Source organism: Alligator sinensis, unplaced genomic scaffold (genome assembly GCF_000455745.1).
Source record: "Alligator sinensis unplaced genomic scaffold, ASM45574v1 scaffold651_1, whole genome shotgun sequence".
Lineage (NCBI taxonomy): Eukaryota > Metazoa > Chordata > Crocodylia > Alligatoridae > Alligator > Alligator sinensis.
In genome coordinates, this window is record NW_005842014.1 from 1339518 (window position 1) to 1356364 (window position 16847).

The following is a 16847-nucleotide window of genomic DNA, read 5'->3' on the forward strand; positions in this document are numbered from 1 at the left end:
TTTTCTGACCGTTTGTGTATCTTCCTGTTGCGTTTCTTCCCCTTTACACAATAATGATAGTAGGTAGAAGCCACAGGGCATGGTGGAGCTCAAATAACTGAGTTTTCTGTGTATAAACAGCATGGTAGGACTAGTCACAAACACAAATTGCTGCTATGGTCAGCTTCTAAAAAACACACACAATGCGTGCTGCTAGAGGGTGTGCAAATTCTTGAGAGCGATACAACCTCATGTGTGCAAAATGCACAGTGACAGAGCAGTTAAAGTATCTTGCCCCAATTGCAGAGGTGAGTTTGAAGGCCAAAAGGCTCACCCCACACAACCCAGCTGTACACCTGGTCATTTGGAAAGGACAGTCCAAAGTAGCCAGACATGATGTTAACCCACATCGCTCCCTTATGTGCCATTGGCTATAGAAATTGGTGTGTCCTAACTGTACTAGCCCAATGGCTTGCTAGGCTTTGGCTCTGACACAATTCCTGCATGCAACACTTGCTCATCTATTTGGATTTGAGCGTTTTGGTTCAAGGCCTGCTCTCTGCTCATGCACCTGAGCTCAAGTACCGTGAGCCTCAAACCTTCAACGAGAGGAAGAAAAGTAATACTATCAAAGGACACTGGGATGATATAGCAGGCGGCAAACTGGGTGTCTCGGACGGCCAGAGCCGACTCGAGGTGATCTAGAAATTACCTGTTCGTCAGGGCGGGCTGGTGAATGGAGAGGCAGACAAGGTTTATTGGTTGCAAAAACGTTTACTTACGCCGCTTGTAGTTGCGACGCAGATGGTCCGGTCGCCTGAACAACCACGTGGGTTGTTCCAGCTGGTGGGGCCCAAGCCAGTGAATCCGTCCGTAAATCAAGCCGGCGGGAAAAGGGTACGTCTGGGATTGCGCTCGGCGACAGGAAGAAAGATTGATAGGTGATCAGTCTATCGATCAGCTAGCCGCAAGCCAGATCTCTTTAGAGGCACTCTGCAGCGTGCTCAAAGTTCTTCGACTTGGGCGGAAGTCGCGCAAATTTTTAAACGGCCAGCGAGCCAATTACTAGCCGCCACCTGTGAATAATTTAGCACTGGCCAATAGCGGGACACAAATTTGCATTCGAATAGCGGGAACTCTTTGCACCGTGCATTTCTGTGCTGCAAGGAAGAAATGCATCCTGCAAATTGGCGGGAAGTCTCTTGCACCGAGGTTCTTCTGTGCAGCAAAAACCCTCGCTGTGCAAGACGCTCTCATGTGGCAAGAAAATTCCATCGTGCCGAGGCACCAAAATCACTGGGTTGTGACACTGGGCTTTACAGCATGATGCTACTGCAAGGAGGGCCCAGGCTTTGTATCACAGAGCAAGGAAGTGAGAATCCCTCCTACTCCACACACTTGGGAAATTATGTTCACATCTGAACACTTCTTCTACCTCCAAGACATGGACAGAAAATAACTATGAATCTAGGCATGCACAGGCTGTGTGAGGAGGAAAGATTAATAGCCAAACTTCTGCTAGCTGTCTGCAGTAGGTAGATTCATTTCTTCCCGTGTGGTGACTCACGTTAGATACAGCTAGTGGGACCAACGCTATTAGAGTTCAATTTGTGCAGCTTGGCTAAGGAACAACTCTGGTAGGACAGAAACAGCTGCTGCCAGCAGAAAGGGGGAAACATCAGTCCAGGTCAAGCAATCATTAGGCAACTTCACAGGGTTAATTATGAGCAATGGGTTGAAATTAAGACTGCAAAAGTCTGCAAGAGCATCAGCAAAACACCTTCACTTACTGCAACTGTCCTGCAGGCTGCGGTACATGGGAAAGGTGGAATTCTCCATGCCTGATATACGTACAGGTAGACTTGATACTCTATTAATACTCAAACAGCAGACTACAGTCAAATCCGGGCTGGGAAACCGACTGGAAGACCTTTCCAAGCTCCCGTGCACATAGATGAGGAGGGCGACAGGAGTAGCCTGTTTGTAAAGAGCCGTGCCTTCCTGAAACGCTAGTTGAGCTCACCTGTGTATGGTTGTCCTAGCCTCCACTGCTGCTCCATCCAGCCCAATGCTGGCCCAAGCAGAAGGCATGAATGTCACCCTTAAACTTGCTCTATGTTTCTTCTCCTCTCCCTGAACTTGTGCAATCTGAGCTGGTCTTATGACAGAGGAGAAAAGGACTTCTATGGAAATTGCAACAAAAGAAAAGCATTTACATTTTCCACAAAAAACGTTGATGTTTCCAGTGAAAATTCAAAGAGGAACACTTTTTTTGGCCTGAACCCAAGCAATATGCATTTGGAAACATCACTGCTACATCCCACACTTACTATTCTGGTGTTTAGTACTCCAGCCTTTCCAAGTCTCCTCTTTTGGCCGGGTTGCCTGTTTGGCATACAACTCCTTTGTACTACACAGTCTTCTTGTAGAGGAGAGGCCATGCACCTCGGAAACCCCTGGCTGAGGTGCATCCTGGGAGATGTAGTCTACCTGGGGAAAAAGGACCCTAGAAAATCATGCGTACACTAGGCCACCAAAGTACAATTCCCACGAAGTACAGTGGCAGCCTTGCAAATACCTTCATTGGCAAATAGTTCACCATTTACTGACATGGTTGAGTGCTTTGTGCTCAAATTTTCAGTTAGAAACAATGGAGTGCCTTTCAAAGAGCTCATGCTTTTGGGGGAAAAGGTCGTGCAGGCAAAATCCCAGGCTTCTGTGGGAGAAATGGTTTAGTGGAAACTTGTCAACCAGCTCTTCTAACCCCCGCTCTGTTGTTGACTGTGTGCTGGCCCAAACCAGCCTTGCAGGACAGCAAGAGGCGTAAGGTGCTCTTCATGGCATTGTTGGTGCTGCACAGATACCTTTCTACGGTTGCTGCTCCTCCTGTTTTCATTGGAAGAGTCTGGGAACCGGGGATCTCTGTCTTGAGTCTGGCTGGATGCCTGAGCTGGAGACCCACTGGACAGGCAGCAAACCTCAGCAGCAGCTGGAGGTGGGTTTGGAAGTGCGCTGTCAGAGATTAATTCCTCCCTTTAATGTAGCAGAAGACCAAAGGAAGAAGTCTGCCTCAGAGCGGGGGTCTCCAACCTTATCCAGTTAGCTCTTGTGGTGGTTTGTCTCTCTGCCCACTTGGGTTCAATTCCCTTTTCTGCTATAGGCTTCCTGTGCGCCCTTGAGAACCTCACTTGTTTTCCTGGGCCTCGGTTCCTTATCTAGAAAATAGCACTCCCTTGCCTCTCAAAGGTGTGGGGATGATAAATGCATTGAGGAGTGTGAGGGTTTTAGGTTGTAGCCGTGTTGGTCTAAGGACATAGGTAGACAAGATTCCTTGGGTGAATTTGATATCTTTTATTAGACCAACCCAAATAGTTGGAGAAAAGTTATTAAGCAAGCTTTGCGACCTTGAGGAGTGTGAGGCACTGTGATATGATGATAGCGGAAACAAAGTCAGTGCAGAGCAAGTGGCAAACTGATGGGCTGCAACGGAGCAAGTAGCAAACTGATGAGCTGAACCTGGATTCTCATGGGGTCGGGGTCAGAGTCACACTCCCAGGGGCAGGAGGGATGTTGGCCTCCAGCCTGCATCATACCCTGGGCAGTAGAGTTCAGGAGGGTTACAAGTTTGCCCACAGAACAGAGGAGTAGGAAGAGCTAGGAGTGGTGCACTCTGGGATGCTGGAGGTATGAAAGTAAGGTGTTTTATCTCCCTGGAGCAGTCTAACAGTACCCTGGAATGGCCTGGGTAAAAGGCTCAAGGGTAAACCTTATTCCGAGTGGTATAACTTAAAAACAGTTAGAGGGCATTTATGTCAATTTAAGTGCCTTTATGATGGTTTAAAGCTAACCTGTAACGTGGCCCCATGAACTGATTGGTCCTTCTTTTCAGTGGCAATGCGTGGGGGTGCACGGGGTTACACGTGCAACCCCTGAGAGCGTTGGTACACCCCCTGACTGACTGCACTTGCTGCTTAGGTGATGGGCAGAGGTGGCAGGCGGGAGCGCCGGTGCCTCTCCTGCAAGCGGTGGCCAATTGCTGCGATCGCTGCAACCACTTCTGGGAGCGCTTGCAGCGATTGGCCATTGCGGGGGGGACCCCTCCCAGTCCACAGAATCACGCACAGGGGATCCCCGGGTCAGCAGGATCGGCCATGGGGGGACCCCCCCAGTCAGCAGAATTGGTTGCGGGGGCATCCTCCGCTCCGGGGTCAGCAGGATTGGTTGCAGGTGGGGCACATGCTCTCCTCTGACTAAGGCGGCACCAGTCGCCCATGCTTCTTTTCCACTGAATACCACATGGAAAGCTCTGTTTCTATTATAGGAGGATATGCCTACCGATGCAACTGAGATCTTAATCAGATATTAATTGTAGCCATTAATAAGGCAGATAATGAAGTACTTAGATCCCCAGCCTTGATGGAGATGAGTTAATTACATCTCACTGCTCAGAGACCCATTAATCTGTGTATATGATGATTTTTCTCATTCCTTTGCTTCTTACAGGAAATAAAAACATTATTCCAGCCACACTTACTTATATGTACTGGGTCTTCTCGCTTAGTCATGAAATTACTCATCTGGGGGCTGGAATTTTCATCTGGTATAAATCAATATCGCTCCCCTGGCTTCAGGGGAGCTGCTGCCATCTCTGTGAGCTGGGGATTTGGTCTGTGATCTATTAATGGAAAAGGGCCTGTCTCTGGGAAAAGACATTTTGAGCAAGTAAATGAAGGGAAGTAATGCTGAGATAGTCATCAATCATCTCTGTTGCTGTTGCAATTGGCCCTTTAAAAAATTAATTCTTCAAACTGAACTGAAGAGGTCTTGTCATTTCAAGGAGTGGCGCAGGGCCAGATTGTGCATGTCTTGTACAGAGGACCTTAGCCTTGGAGAAACCCCTGCTTTATTTTACATTGGGCCACTCTTACTTGTGGATCCCAGGGTGGCTACTTGGGGGATCAGAGGGTGTGCAGTGGCACAACACCTGGGTAGATCTTTTTTAGAGGCTATGCTGATGTGCTGGTAAGATCAAGAGAGCTCACTAAGCATATGCCATGCAGCCAAAAGGGGTGCGAGTGTAACCTCCTCACCTCCCTCCTGGACCTACCCAGGGATTGACACAATCTGGCCTGCAGTGTCAGCTGTGTCTCAGTGTCCAACAGCACCTCACCCCATGCTGGCAGTCATGGGTCTGGGCCTCCAGAGGTAGAGGGGCAGTAGTGTTTCTTCCTGTTAATCCACCTTGCTGTGAGCAAGCAGTGGATGGGCCGTAGGTCTGCTCTGCCCCTCTGATGTGTTATCCAGCTCCGCTGCACCAGTCCACAGAGGAGAATCACAGTCAGGTGATACAAACCAGCAGCAAGTCCCTGCTTCCTGGAGGGCAGGTTCTGTACTTCTCAAGGCACCATCCCTTCCCCGCTGTGCTCACGGATAGATGGTGCACTGATGCACTGCACCTTGCACAGCATGAAAGCAAACACTAGCCCTAGGTGACCTTGAGGGCACATTGCAAGCTCCAGCTGTTGCCCGGGGCATGGCGATTGGAAAGTCAGCGACTGGGGGGCTCAGGTGGGCTCTGATGGGATGTGCCACTGAAAGGTACCTGAAATAAGCTGTGAGGAAGTGCTACCCTAGCCAGGCAGTGCATGCGCAGTGGGGAGAGGTAGGGTCTGGCTTGTGGTCTCTGGGCCTGTTCAGTGATACTATTTTTAGTATGTTTTCAGGGGTTTTAGCCTATTGCTGTGCTGTTTCCTTGGAAAGACCATGGGGAAACAGGTCTGGGGCTACTGCCAGCTTTGTTCAGGCTGCAGCTCCTTTCAGACATCAGCTGCGGGATTCCTGTTTTTTTAGCAGTCATGTGGGGTGGGGGGTAGGGGGGAGAGAAATATTATGAAAGAACAGCCCAGGCTAGGGAGGGTTGGCAGCAACCGCTCTCATCCTTAGGGAAGCCAGAGGCATAGTGAGCTCTTTCAGCTCCCAGGGCAGAGGCGGTGGTGGGAAGGGGGACTTACGCTGACTACTGGAGCAGTAGATAGAAGTGGGTGCATGTGGGAGGGGAGTCTTACCCGCCCTAGCTGTCCTCACTCCGGTGGCAGCTGCTATGGCTGTGGTTGTTACTGTAGCCGCATGGGCTCAGGCTGCTGCTGGGGTGGGGATGGACAGTGCCTCAGGGGCCACTCCTGCTGCTGTTTGCTCCCCCTCCCACGGCAAAGCCTCTGCGGGGGTGTCATTGCAAATCTCCTGCCCCCAGACAAATTGCTGGCATGGACTGTGCCTGCCTGGTTCCTGTGGCTGGGCTGAGCACGACTGTGCCTGCCATCACCTTGAGAGGGGGCCATACTGGTGCCCCTCTAAGTAAGTCAGTGCCCAAGGCTAATGTCCCATTCACCTCCCTCCCCCAGTTGAAGGGGCCATTTTTGCCCCTCCTAGGCCATGCCTACACCCAGCGTGTGCTCAGACACACTGTGCAGCTCCATGCAAGCTGTGCACTGTGTAGCAACATCTGCACAGTTCCTAGTGGGGGCTAATTAGCACTGTTGAGCAACGGTGTCAGTTAGTCTTCCTGAATGCTAATTATCCTACCTCTGGTGCTTTACACTCATGGCTACACTGTTGGTAGCTGGCATGGGCCGGCCTTCAGCACAAGTCCATACTCCTGTCTCTGAAGCCGCAGCAAAACACCTACCCTCAGCTCGTAAATCCAACTGGATCATCATCCCTATTCTGCAAGTGTTGAAGGTCCAGAGAGGGGAAACCCTCTGCCCCAAGTCACATAGCATCAGAGGCAGAGCTGAGACGTCCAGGACTCCAACCCCCATTCCCTTTCTCCCACTAATGTCTAAGATCAGGGATGTCCTCCCTACATTTAAAGCAGAGATGCCACCAGAGTGACCTCCTAGAAAAGAGAGGTTGGCTAGACTTTTCTGACTTAATTTCTGCTTGAACTTCAGCAGCTCAGTAGGAAACCCCCCCTGAGCAAGACAGTACATTACATTTCCTGTCCTAGAAAAATATGGCTTAACTTCTGAGCGTTGCCTGTGCAAAATGGAGCAACCCTCAACAAACATGGACCACATTTTATTTCATGGTGCCTGAAGATAACCAAAAGGGAATGAGCCCAGCTGCTCCCTGTGAGCTTTCGTGAAAGACAAATTGGAAGCCGAGTTTTTAAAGGTGCTGAGGGAGGCACTTGCCTTTTAATTTGTCGGGTTTAATTGCTACTCTAACTATGAGCCATCAGAGAAATTCGTGCCAGGGAGGGAAATCTGTATTGTTCCCATATGGGTAATTTGTTGCTTCAGACGTTGGAATAAGCAGAATCCCTCGGCCAGCTACTCTGGTTGGTCTGTCTGGTTGGGGTTTGTTGCTGTATTTCTCGCTGGTCTCATGAGTCTCTTGTTCGTAATTTTATGCAGATTACCTTGCTGACAAGATCATTTCAGATGGGGATGTAGTATCTCAGCGCGTTTCTGCCTGTGAGCTGATGTGAAACAAACAGCAAGGGGGTTTCGGGAGAGGACTGCCCTCTGACAGCCAGCGCCAAAGGAGCGGAGCGAGTCCACAGAGGAGAAAGCAATGTTCTGCATTCTCCTCTGCATTGCGGGGAGGGAGAAGGTGTGCAACTCTGAGTTGCATTTTGCCTACTACGGCGGCCTCCACCTTCCCTTTAGCCTTGGTGTGGGCCCTTACCATCCATGTGATTCTCACTGTGCTCATCACCTCCAGTGTCAGACTAACACACAGCTCATTGGATGTGTCTACACAAGATGTTTACTGCAGCTAGCCTTGCTCACGCTCCAGCCACCTCCTCTGCAGCACATTGAGCGCAGTTGGAGCAGCCCCAGGTAGGCAAGCTGATTGCTGGGGCCTGCTGCTAGCTAGGGCTTCTCCAACTAGGCTCCACATGTTGTGCATGCATAAACTCCGCGGATCATTGCTCCCGATTTAATTGCTCCCAGGCACAAGTTCAAATGTTGCACCCAGGAGCAAAAAACTGCAGAGCAATAGGCTCCAGAGTTTATTCATGTGCACTAATTACACGTGTAGACGTGCCCCTTGTCAGCCTGGTTAATGCTGGATGAGCTGTATCAGCTGACTGTGATCAGCACATGCTATGGCATTGATTGGGCTAAGTGCTGGAGGGGTGAGTGTGTTAGCTTGCTCTTGAGTGTGGACTTCTGAAGGTCAGGCTGATGAGTGGCTCTTACAGTAACTGTCAGACTGTTATCTAAGTCTAATTGGAAAACTTGCTGACTTGCATGGCCTGATTGTAAGTGAATTGCAGCACATTGTCATATCGCTGTCTTGGATTCATATCATTAAGCTGTCTGGATGAATTTCAACAGACAGATTTCACATGTGAATTAAATTTATGTCTGACAAGCTCTGAGCTGCCCTTGCTCTTTAAAAACTATTTAAAATGGGAACAGCCTGAACAAAGCTAAGCAGCTTATGACGCTGGCAAGAAATATCCAGTAGGTAGTCTCACATCAAGCTGTGGGCAAAATGCATCAACCACTTTCTGAAACAAGGGAGAGGGGACAGCACCACTTCCCCTTTCATGCTGTATCTCCATGCCTAGATCACCCATCCAGGATTTGGGAGACCCTGCATGGCTCTGCTAAGATGACACTTGAAAGCTCCCTCTATTTCAGCGACAACTGGTTATAGGTTTAGATCTGAGAGCTGCAAGCAAATCTCCATGGACAGAACTGTGCAAAGCTTGGACGCCTATACACGATGGACTGCTGCTGTGATGCATGTTAACTAGCACACGTCAGAGCAGACTGAATTAACTGAGACTGCTGCGCGTCTGCTGGAGTATGCTAATTAGTGCACTCCAGCAGTCTCTGTGGCATGTGTGTTCAGCATCCCCGTGTTTCAAAATGGTGGCGGGGGTGTTTTAACTAAAGCTCGTCAAATGAGCTTTAGTTAAAGCACCCTGCCACCATTTGGAAGCATGGGATGCTGAATACACATGATGCTGCGAGTGCTTTAATTAGAGCGGCTCTCCTCTCACCCCAGAGCATGTGTATAGATGTCCCTTGTTAGAGGAGCTGGGCCTTATTGGGCTTAATAATAGTCCCTTAATAATCCTCACCTGCCTTGTGGGATGGCCATTTAAGAAGAGGTGGGCTCAATCCTACCTTGACCTAGATATTTGCCTTCAAGTGATGTCTCTTCTGTCAGAAATGAAGGGAGTACTATTTGGAGAGACTTGGGCAGAGGGTGTTTGCTCAGAGAGTTCTCATAAAAATTGGGGCTTGATAGCAGAGAAGAGAGATTTGTGGGGTGGCTGCTGTGTGGAAGTATGAGAGATTAAACCTCACCCTCGGGAAGAGAAGAATAAGCATAAATTGACTGGGGGAAGGAGGCTGGGGGAAATGGGTGGGAAGTAGTAGGGCTAGACCCAATTTACAGTGTCTACTAGAAATGAGCCGGTGGGTAGCAGCTGTGGTGCACAGATGGATGCCGTCGAGCTGATTAAAGTAAAAAAATTTATTATGATTCAGATAATAGTGAAAACTTTAATAAATTAAACATCAAAGAATGAGTGGACCAGACTCCCTACAATCAGAAAAAAAATATTGATTATCAAAATCAACAATGGACTCAAAAATATAGGAGACAAATCTGGAGATGGAAGAAAAAAGTGCTGAAGAGACATGGCTTTGGTTAAAAACAAAGCAGGCAATCAAGAATTGCTTTGGAGCGTTTGCAAGGTAAGAAAAAGCAGTTCAAGATTATGAAACTTTGTCACCTGATTTAGTATTAATGTTATTATTATTTTCTTTTTTATAGAGCATTTCCAAGCAGGAAGACTGTTTGCAAACCATGACAAGAATGGACTCTTTCTCCAGCCTCCTCTGCTGGTGCCCCTTCATGCTGAGGGCATTTGAATCAGCAGAGCAAAAGGCAGAGAAATCTTGACAAAGACTGACTGGGACCCACATGGATTTCTAAAAGTTTCAGAGAAATATTAGCAAGTTCCTTCAAGGTGGAAAGTGGATGACACAAATCAGCATTGTTCCTCTTCCTATCTCCAGAGAGTCTGGTCCCTTACCTGCTCTGCACACCCTGACAAATGGATACCATTCCAAATGTACTTCTTTGCTGCTAGCAAAAAAGTTCAATGGGATTTTCCCGCAGGCCAATGATGAGAATTGTAGAGTTGACTATGACCTGTGGAGACGGAACGGACATATCGTGCATTCTAGTTCAATGTCATAAACACCAGCCTCTATTATAAGGAATACTCTGCTACGAAAAAAAAAACTCAGCAAGTTTGAATTTGGTTGGAGAGGATGGAAATTTTCAGAGACCCAACTGAAACTGAGGTGACCATTTTCCATTGACCTTCAGCTGAAGTTAGATCCCAAAATGCCAGTTCCTATGAAAAGCCAATGGAAGTTGAGTGTTGAACTCTGCCACATACCTTTGAAAGCATTCTCCATTTTAAATATAAGGAGGATTTAGCTGCAAGTTGACCCTGGACAAAAGAAGTATAAAAATATGGTGCATTCAAGATGTACAGGTTTCTGCCAAACTGAGCCTCTGTACCACAGACTGAAAATTGAAATGTCTAAAGTGGTATTTCCTCCCCCCGCCGCTCCACTTCTAACGCAGCCTCTTTGTTTGAAACATTAGCTTGTCACGTCAGTTGGAAACATGTTATTTTACAATAATCAAAAAGTGGTAACATAAAAAATGGGATTCAAGTGGGCACGGTTCATTCTTCTACAAAGCAACATTTGATGACGGTAAGTTGTTATCACTGTACTTTATCCTGAAATCTGCAGAAAATAACTGGATTAGCCATTATGCCAGGATAAAGGATCTCAAAGTACTGACAGAGGGGTCAATAATCCTGCCCCCTCCATATTGCTAAAGCTAGGGGTCATGAAGAAATAGGAAGGGATTTCCAAGAGAAAGTGGGTGGTCCTGTTATGGGAAAGAGGTGCCCAGTGTAGAAGAGCATGACAGCTATGATTCTTCATGCTCTGCACTGGAATGACATATCTGTGTAAAGCTGCTCACACTAACAAGTGTTTGGAGGACCAAGACCCTAATTAGTGAGATTTCAAGTAACCATGCCATTACACTGTACATTTCTGCCACAAATCCAAAAACATTAATAAGAAAAGCCACAGGGTAAAATCCAGCCCGACAGAAGTTGATGGTGAAGGGGCCGGTATTTCACTTACAGTGCTACCAGAGCATGCATCAGAATTAACATGTTGTCACTCCATTGGCCAATAAAAGAAATCATTATTTCAATAAAATTATTTCAGATATATTTTTCTAGATTACTACAGATTTCAACTACCACAATACATGGACAAGCCAATTAGCAACTCTTTCATGGCCTAACTCAACGGCCGTTGAATTCAGTGGGAAGACCCCCATTGGCTTTCCTGGATGATGTCTAGGGCCCATTGCTCCTTGAATCCCATTTTTATGATACCGTGAAACAAGAGCTACAATACTCATGAAAGAAAAAAAAAATTAAAACTCAGAAACAGCAACAACAACAAACCCAAAAAACAAATAAGCCCCCTAGGATGCATCCCCACGTGCATTTCCCTGGGGACAATTATCAGCGGCACATACTTGCGCCAATGCTAGTTGTCCCCTGGCACGCTACTGGACATGTACTCTGGCACATGGCAGATTGTCCTGGGTGGTGTAAGGGAGGCTGGGGCCCCAGCAGCCTTACCTGGGGTCCTGGGGGCTACCCAGGGCTGCAGTGGTGGTGATCTGGGCATGCAGAGCTTAGCTGGCAATCAGATCATGGTTCTGGCCAGCCAGGCTCTGGTGTGGCGTGTGCTGCAGCCGCGTGCGCCATGCCACTTTTTTTGGTGTGGTTTTTTTTTTTGGACACTGGGATCTCACTGTCAAAACACATCCACCACAATACAAATGAGCAGTGTGGCAAATGCTTGTGGAGATGCATCCCTGGAGTTTGCTCTTTAATCCATGCTTACAATAACAATCAGTTAACAGGTGAAGATCCACTGTATTGATTTTTGGAAAAAAAAAGTCTGCAAGACAAACTCCCCAGTACGACATTTCTTATTGGTTTCCCTCCCCTCACTGCATAGAAGTACCTATGTGAACATTTACATTTCTCTAAACACCCACATAATTCAGAAGTCTGGGTTGCACTGCAGAAGCAAACCACACAGGATATATCATATATATGCCATTACAGTGCTGTAGACTCCTATAGCATTGGTAGTTTACATCACCACCAATTTTTCTTCCACTTAAATACAATTTAAATAGGTGTAGCTTTCTAGGTTTGTAAAAATAGAATGAAAAATTTCCTTGGAACTTTTTGATTCTTTTTTCTCTTTTGATAAAAAAGGTAGAAGTTACCTTAAAAACTACCCTTGATTTTTTTTCCACTTTTCAAGTAGGATATCGGAGCTGTTGTTGTTAGTGTTGACTACAAAATGGTACTATATGGAGCCTAAACTTTGGTTAATTTTTTTCCCCTATAAAACGTTTAATTTAGGGTTTCTAACTTTAAAAAAAATATATCTTGTTGCACAAATATAAAAGGCACATGTAAACCATTGAAAGAAAAATAGTCCACTTCTCTCTCATGGTTTAAATAAAAACCAGCATTCAGAAATGACAACAGCAAAGTCGTGTTTAAAACAAACAAGCCAAGAACAAACAAATGGCTAAAAAAAAAAGGCCATTTTTTTGCTGGAGTTTCCAGTTGGAACCGTGTTCCTTCTCTTGTTATGGCTGTATAAGACACTACATTAAAAAAAAAAAAAAAAAAATCAGAGATGAAGGATTTTCTCCAGATTTCTAGATGCTCTGAATGCAAACTGCTGCAAGGTCAGAGGCTGCTGTTACATCAGGCCAGTCAGGTGCAACCCGCCTGTCCATAATACAACATGGGCCTAGAAATAACACAGGGAATATAAGAGCTGGTTTGAAGAAAGGACTGATAGTGAAATATGTGAACTTGTTCCTCTGAGGTAATCCTTACTGAGCTGTTTGCAGCCACCCAGAAGTTGTTCTCACCTCTCCTCTTCTGGACCTCTCTGGCTTACTCAAGGAAAGCACGGGCATGCATCCAGCAACTCCTAGAAAGCAACGATCTGGTTTCCTTTAGCTGCAAGAGGCAGCTCTCTCCCCAATATTTCAGCATTTAATCCTCCCCTTCATTCCCTATCTCAGCAGATCATGTATGGCCCACAATTGATTCCTATGTCCCCGAGATCTGTATTCTCAAATGAGGCAATCAAGTTCAGTCTGGAAGGAGTACTGTTCTGCTCGGTGGCCACCGCAGTAGTGAGATGCTCCTAATCAACTGCAGGTGCAGACATTCAAAGCTGCCCAGCTCCTGGATCATCCTCACTTTGCCCCTTTCCGTGCTTCGGTACATGCCCTGTGTACTGGAAATTGCAGTCACAAATCCCTTTCTCTGGGAAGGGTCATCTGCCCTTGAAAAGATGTATTTTGTTAACAGCAGCAAGAGTCGAAGTTATATTGGATTCAAAATCCCCATCGTGGACTCCGGTTTGTCGGAAAGCCCCTGCTGACGGGTTGTTCTCCCAGTAGTGATGCCAATGCCCTTTGCTGTTTGCACCGAAACCATACAAATTCACCTAGCAAGGGAGAGAATCAAAAAGTGACAGTGTCAGAGTTTGCCCTCGGTGCTGTGAGGTCTTAACTCAGTTTTGGGAGAAACTTCCATGGTTTCTGTACAGTGGTAGCACCATGGAGTCTCGACCCCAGGCCAGCACCCCTTTTTGGTGCTGAGCACACAGAGCAGAAAACGATGTCTTTCTCCAAAGGGATTGCACCAGAAGTAAACCATGCTGAGACCTTTTCTACACCTGGATCTTCAGAGAAACCTATTGCTACCTGTCTCGGATTCCCCTCTCTCTTAGTGACGAAGGAAAGCAAGTGGTCATGACTTTCTGACACCAACTCCGAGCAGATCATAACCCCTGTCTTTGGGAACCCCTCTCTGTTGAATGCAGACCTCAGAAATACAAGAGACCCTTGCTTTCTCTCTTTACTGTGTATATATATAGTTTTCAAGATGATACTTCTTGTCCAGTCGTAGCTAGGTGTCTGTGGCTGGAGAGGCATTGATGCCCAGTGACAAGAGGGGTACTCTGTTGGCACTGCGGGTCAAATCACAGCTCCTGCTCTGCTCTTGGTCAGGTATTGGTGTTTGTGGGAGGCCTGAATGGATGGGACTGTAAGGACTCTATCCTATGCACATTTTCTTTCAAACAGTGACTCTCAACTGCGTTTGTTTTGTAGCACAACAGGAATATCTAGTGGCAGGATAGTCTATCAATTTGGGTTTCTCCATAAATATATCTTAAGGGGCAGGGTGAAATTAGGATCTGGTTTTTCATACAAGGGATTTTTGATTTTTTAACACGTAGAGACATTAATGTACACATGGAAGAGAAAAGTGTCTTTTACGGGGGAGAGTCTGCTGATACATTCCTGTTAGAGTTCAAGGCCCCTGGCCTTTCAAGCCCACTCCCTCCCAACTTCCAAAGAGGAAACACAATTCCCCTGATATTTTGAAACCCACATCTCATCCTCAATTCATTTTTTTCCTAAGAAGAAAATCAGGAAAAGAAGAGCTGCTCTGTGCAGGTAGGGCACAAAGTGGAAAGGCAGTTTCTTTAAAACCATCCCGGTGCTCCCCCTGAATTTGGAGATGGTCAGGAACGAGTTCATCACCATGTGTCAACTGCAGCAGCCTCAGGGTTGGCCTAACTTACACCATCTGCTAACAGTCCCCCTTGGGCTACCCCCTCACTGGGGATTTCTGGAGCAGTGTCCTCTAGACATACCTCCTTCTACCTGGTCGGGGGTGGGAAGAGGTGGTATACACCAGCTATGAAAACTGGAAAAGACCGGAGGCTTGAAAATTGAATCTTAAATCTGTACCAGGCAGGGATTCTCCTACAAGATGAGACTCCTATGAAAGAGTTGGCAGAAGGTGACAGATGGTTAACAAAGTCCTGACCATTACTGGTTCATTGTATTTGGAAGTGGCCCAGTCTAAAAATAGCCTATGGGATTTGCTGGTCTTCTTAAAGATAGGGACCCACTGGCATTTTATTTTAGGGGGACTTGGGAAAGTTTTGTAAGGAAATTACAAAGATACAATATAAAGGACTTGTGACTGGGCAAAAAGCACACAAACACTAGACAGGGCAGAGTTTACTGAAGTGTGAGCTCATTAAACAGACTTAGAAAGAGGTGGAGAAAGTCTCAACAGGACCACAAATTGTTAGGTTCAGCACCTCAGCTAGCCTAAATCAACAAAGCTTTGTTGGCTTCATTTTATGTCAGGGATGTGGCCATTGCCCAGGTTTATCCAAAGATAGTGGAATGACCAAAAGAGATGGGTAAAGGTGAGCAAACAGTGCAGAAACCTCATGCTGGCATCTCAGCGAGACATGATTTACAGAGTCGGATACTATTCCATTGATCAGATGCCCTCATTAAATGCAATCCTATTTTACTGTTCAAATCCCTGAAAACCCTGAATTTTTATTTTTGGTAAGATGCTGTTATCTTAGCCTTACAACCAAGTTATAAAAAAGCAGTGAGGAGGAGGAAGACCTTCCCACCTTCTGAATGACCTTCTTTGCAGGGACTCAAGCAGAATGGATGCTATCGCACTCAGGTGCCTAAGCGGGGGAACAGGACCTAGGCCACAGCGCTAGAGTCTATCAGGTTATCGATGTATGTTAAATTCTGAAAGGAAACAGCCTTTACCTCATCACAGACGTGGAGAGCAAATACGACCGACAGGATGCCTGTGGAGGGGTATCTTCCATGGCGTTGCAGCCAGTGGTCAAACACATACTTGAGGAAATCTGGGTGATAGACCAGGATCTAGGGAGAGTTGGAGAGAGATGTTGGTTAGCAAAATTGTTTAGGAAAATAACAACAGCCATCTCCCAAAGGGGCTATGAGGTAGGGGGGAGGGAAAGAAAGGGAAGGGACATAAAAAAGTGTCACAGTTAAATCCATGGTCTAGCCCCTCCTGGTCCTGTAGGTTTTGCAGGCTCTTGGGTTGCGTTGCTCCACTCACTCACATGAATACCAGTTGAAATATTGGAGTCCAGGAAGAAAGAGAACCAGGAACTCAGGTTTTCCTGGTCCTGTGAAAAGGTGGCAGCTACAGATTTCACCCTGGACTGCAGCAGTAGTAAGTACTGGGCCCTGGTGTGGGGAAGGTAAGCTTCTGCTCCAGAATTTGGCAGGGAAGGAGTGAGTTCTTGTAGCTGGCATGCCCATGTCTTATTGCTACCATCCATAGAAAGATGGAGCCCATTGCCACTCTCCCTTCCTGGCGAGCCCAGTCCAATGGACTATGGGGCCAGGTGTGAACTTCAAGTCTGTTGAAGTCAGTTCTGTCCATGACCGTTTACTTCACCTGGGAATCTGGCCCTGGATTTCTATTCCTGCCCAAGCCTCGGTCTCACGGTGTGGTTGCCAGCAAGTCCCTTACCCCTTCTCTGACTTCTTGTCACACACAGATCACACTCGCCTGTCTCCCAGGGGAATTATGGGTCAGATGAATCCAGGCATCCCTCTCAAGAGAAGAGTGTAGTTGCAACAATTTGGGAATTTGTGTTGAATAGAAGTTCAAGGGTTTAAATATACAAAAGTGGAGGCACCGCTTTCATTTAACCCACAAAGGCTACCACCTAAGTCCTACCTAAAGGGGTGCCACCTAGGAAGTGGAATACCTAGTTTAACTTCTTCCTCTGACTGTGGAGCTATGAACCTATGTCTTCCCTGGGGTGGAGACTGGCACCCAGTAGGCGCCGGGCTACTCGAGACTCTCACTTAATGGCTAA

The 16847-nt window shown here is 46.9% G+C and overlaps 1 protein-coding gene across 3 annotated transcripts in view; it reads right to left on the minus strand.

Moving 5' to 3' along the window:
* Positions 1 to 9461: 9461 nt before the first annotated feature.
* Positions 9462 to 16847, minus strand: part of ST3GAL1 (ST3 beta-galactoside alpha-2,3-sialyltransferase 1) — a 121247-nt gene continuing 113861 nt past the window's right edge. For all 3 annotated transcript variants that reach the window (XM_025202080.1, XM_025202081.1, XM_025202082.1), the window contains 2 exons: positions 15757 to 15876; positions 9462 to 13607 (listed from right to left, as the gene is read on the minus strand). In XM_025202080.1, coding sequence (XP_025057865.1) covers positions 13434 to 13607; positions 15757 to 15876 — 294 coding nt within the window. In that variant the 3' untranslated portion in view covers positions 9462 to 13433. The remainder of the gene's footprint in view (positions 13608 to 15756; positions 15877 to 16847) is intronic.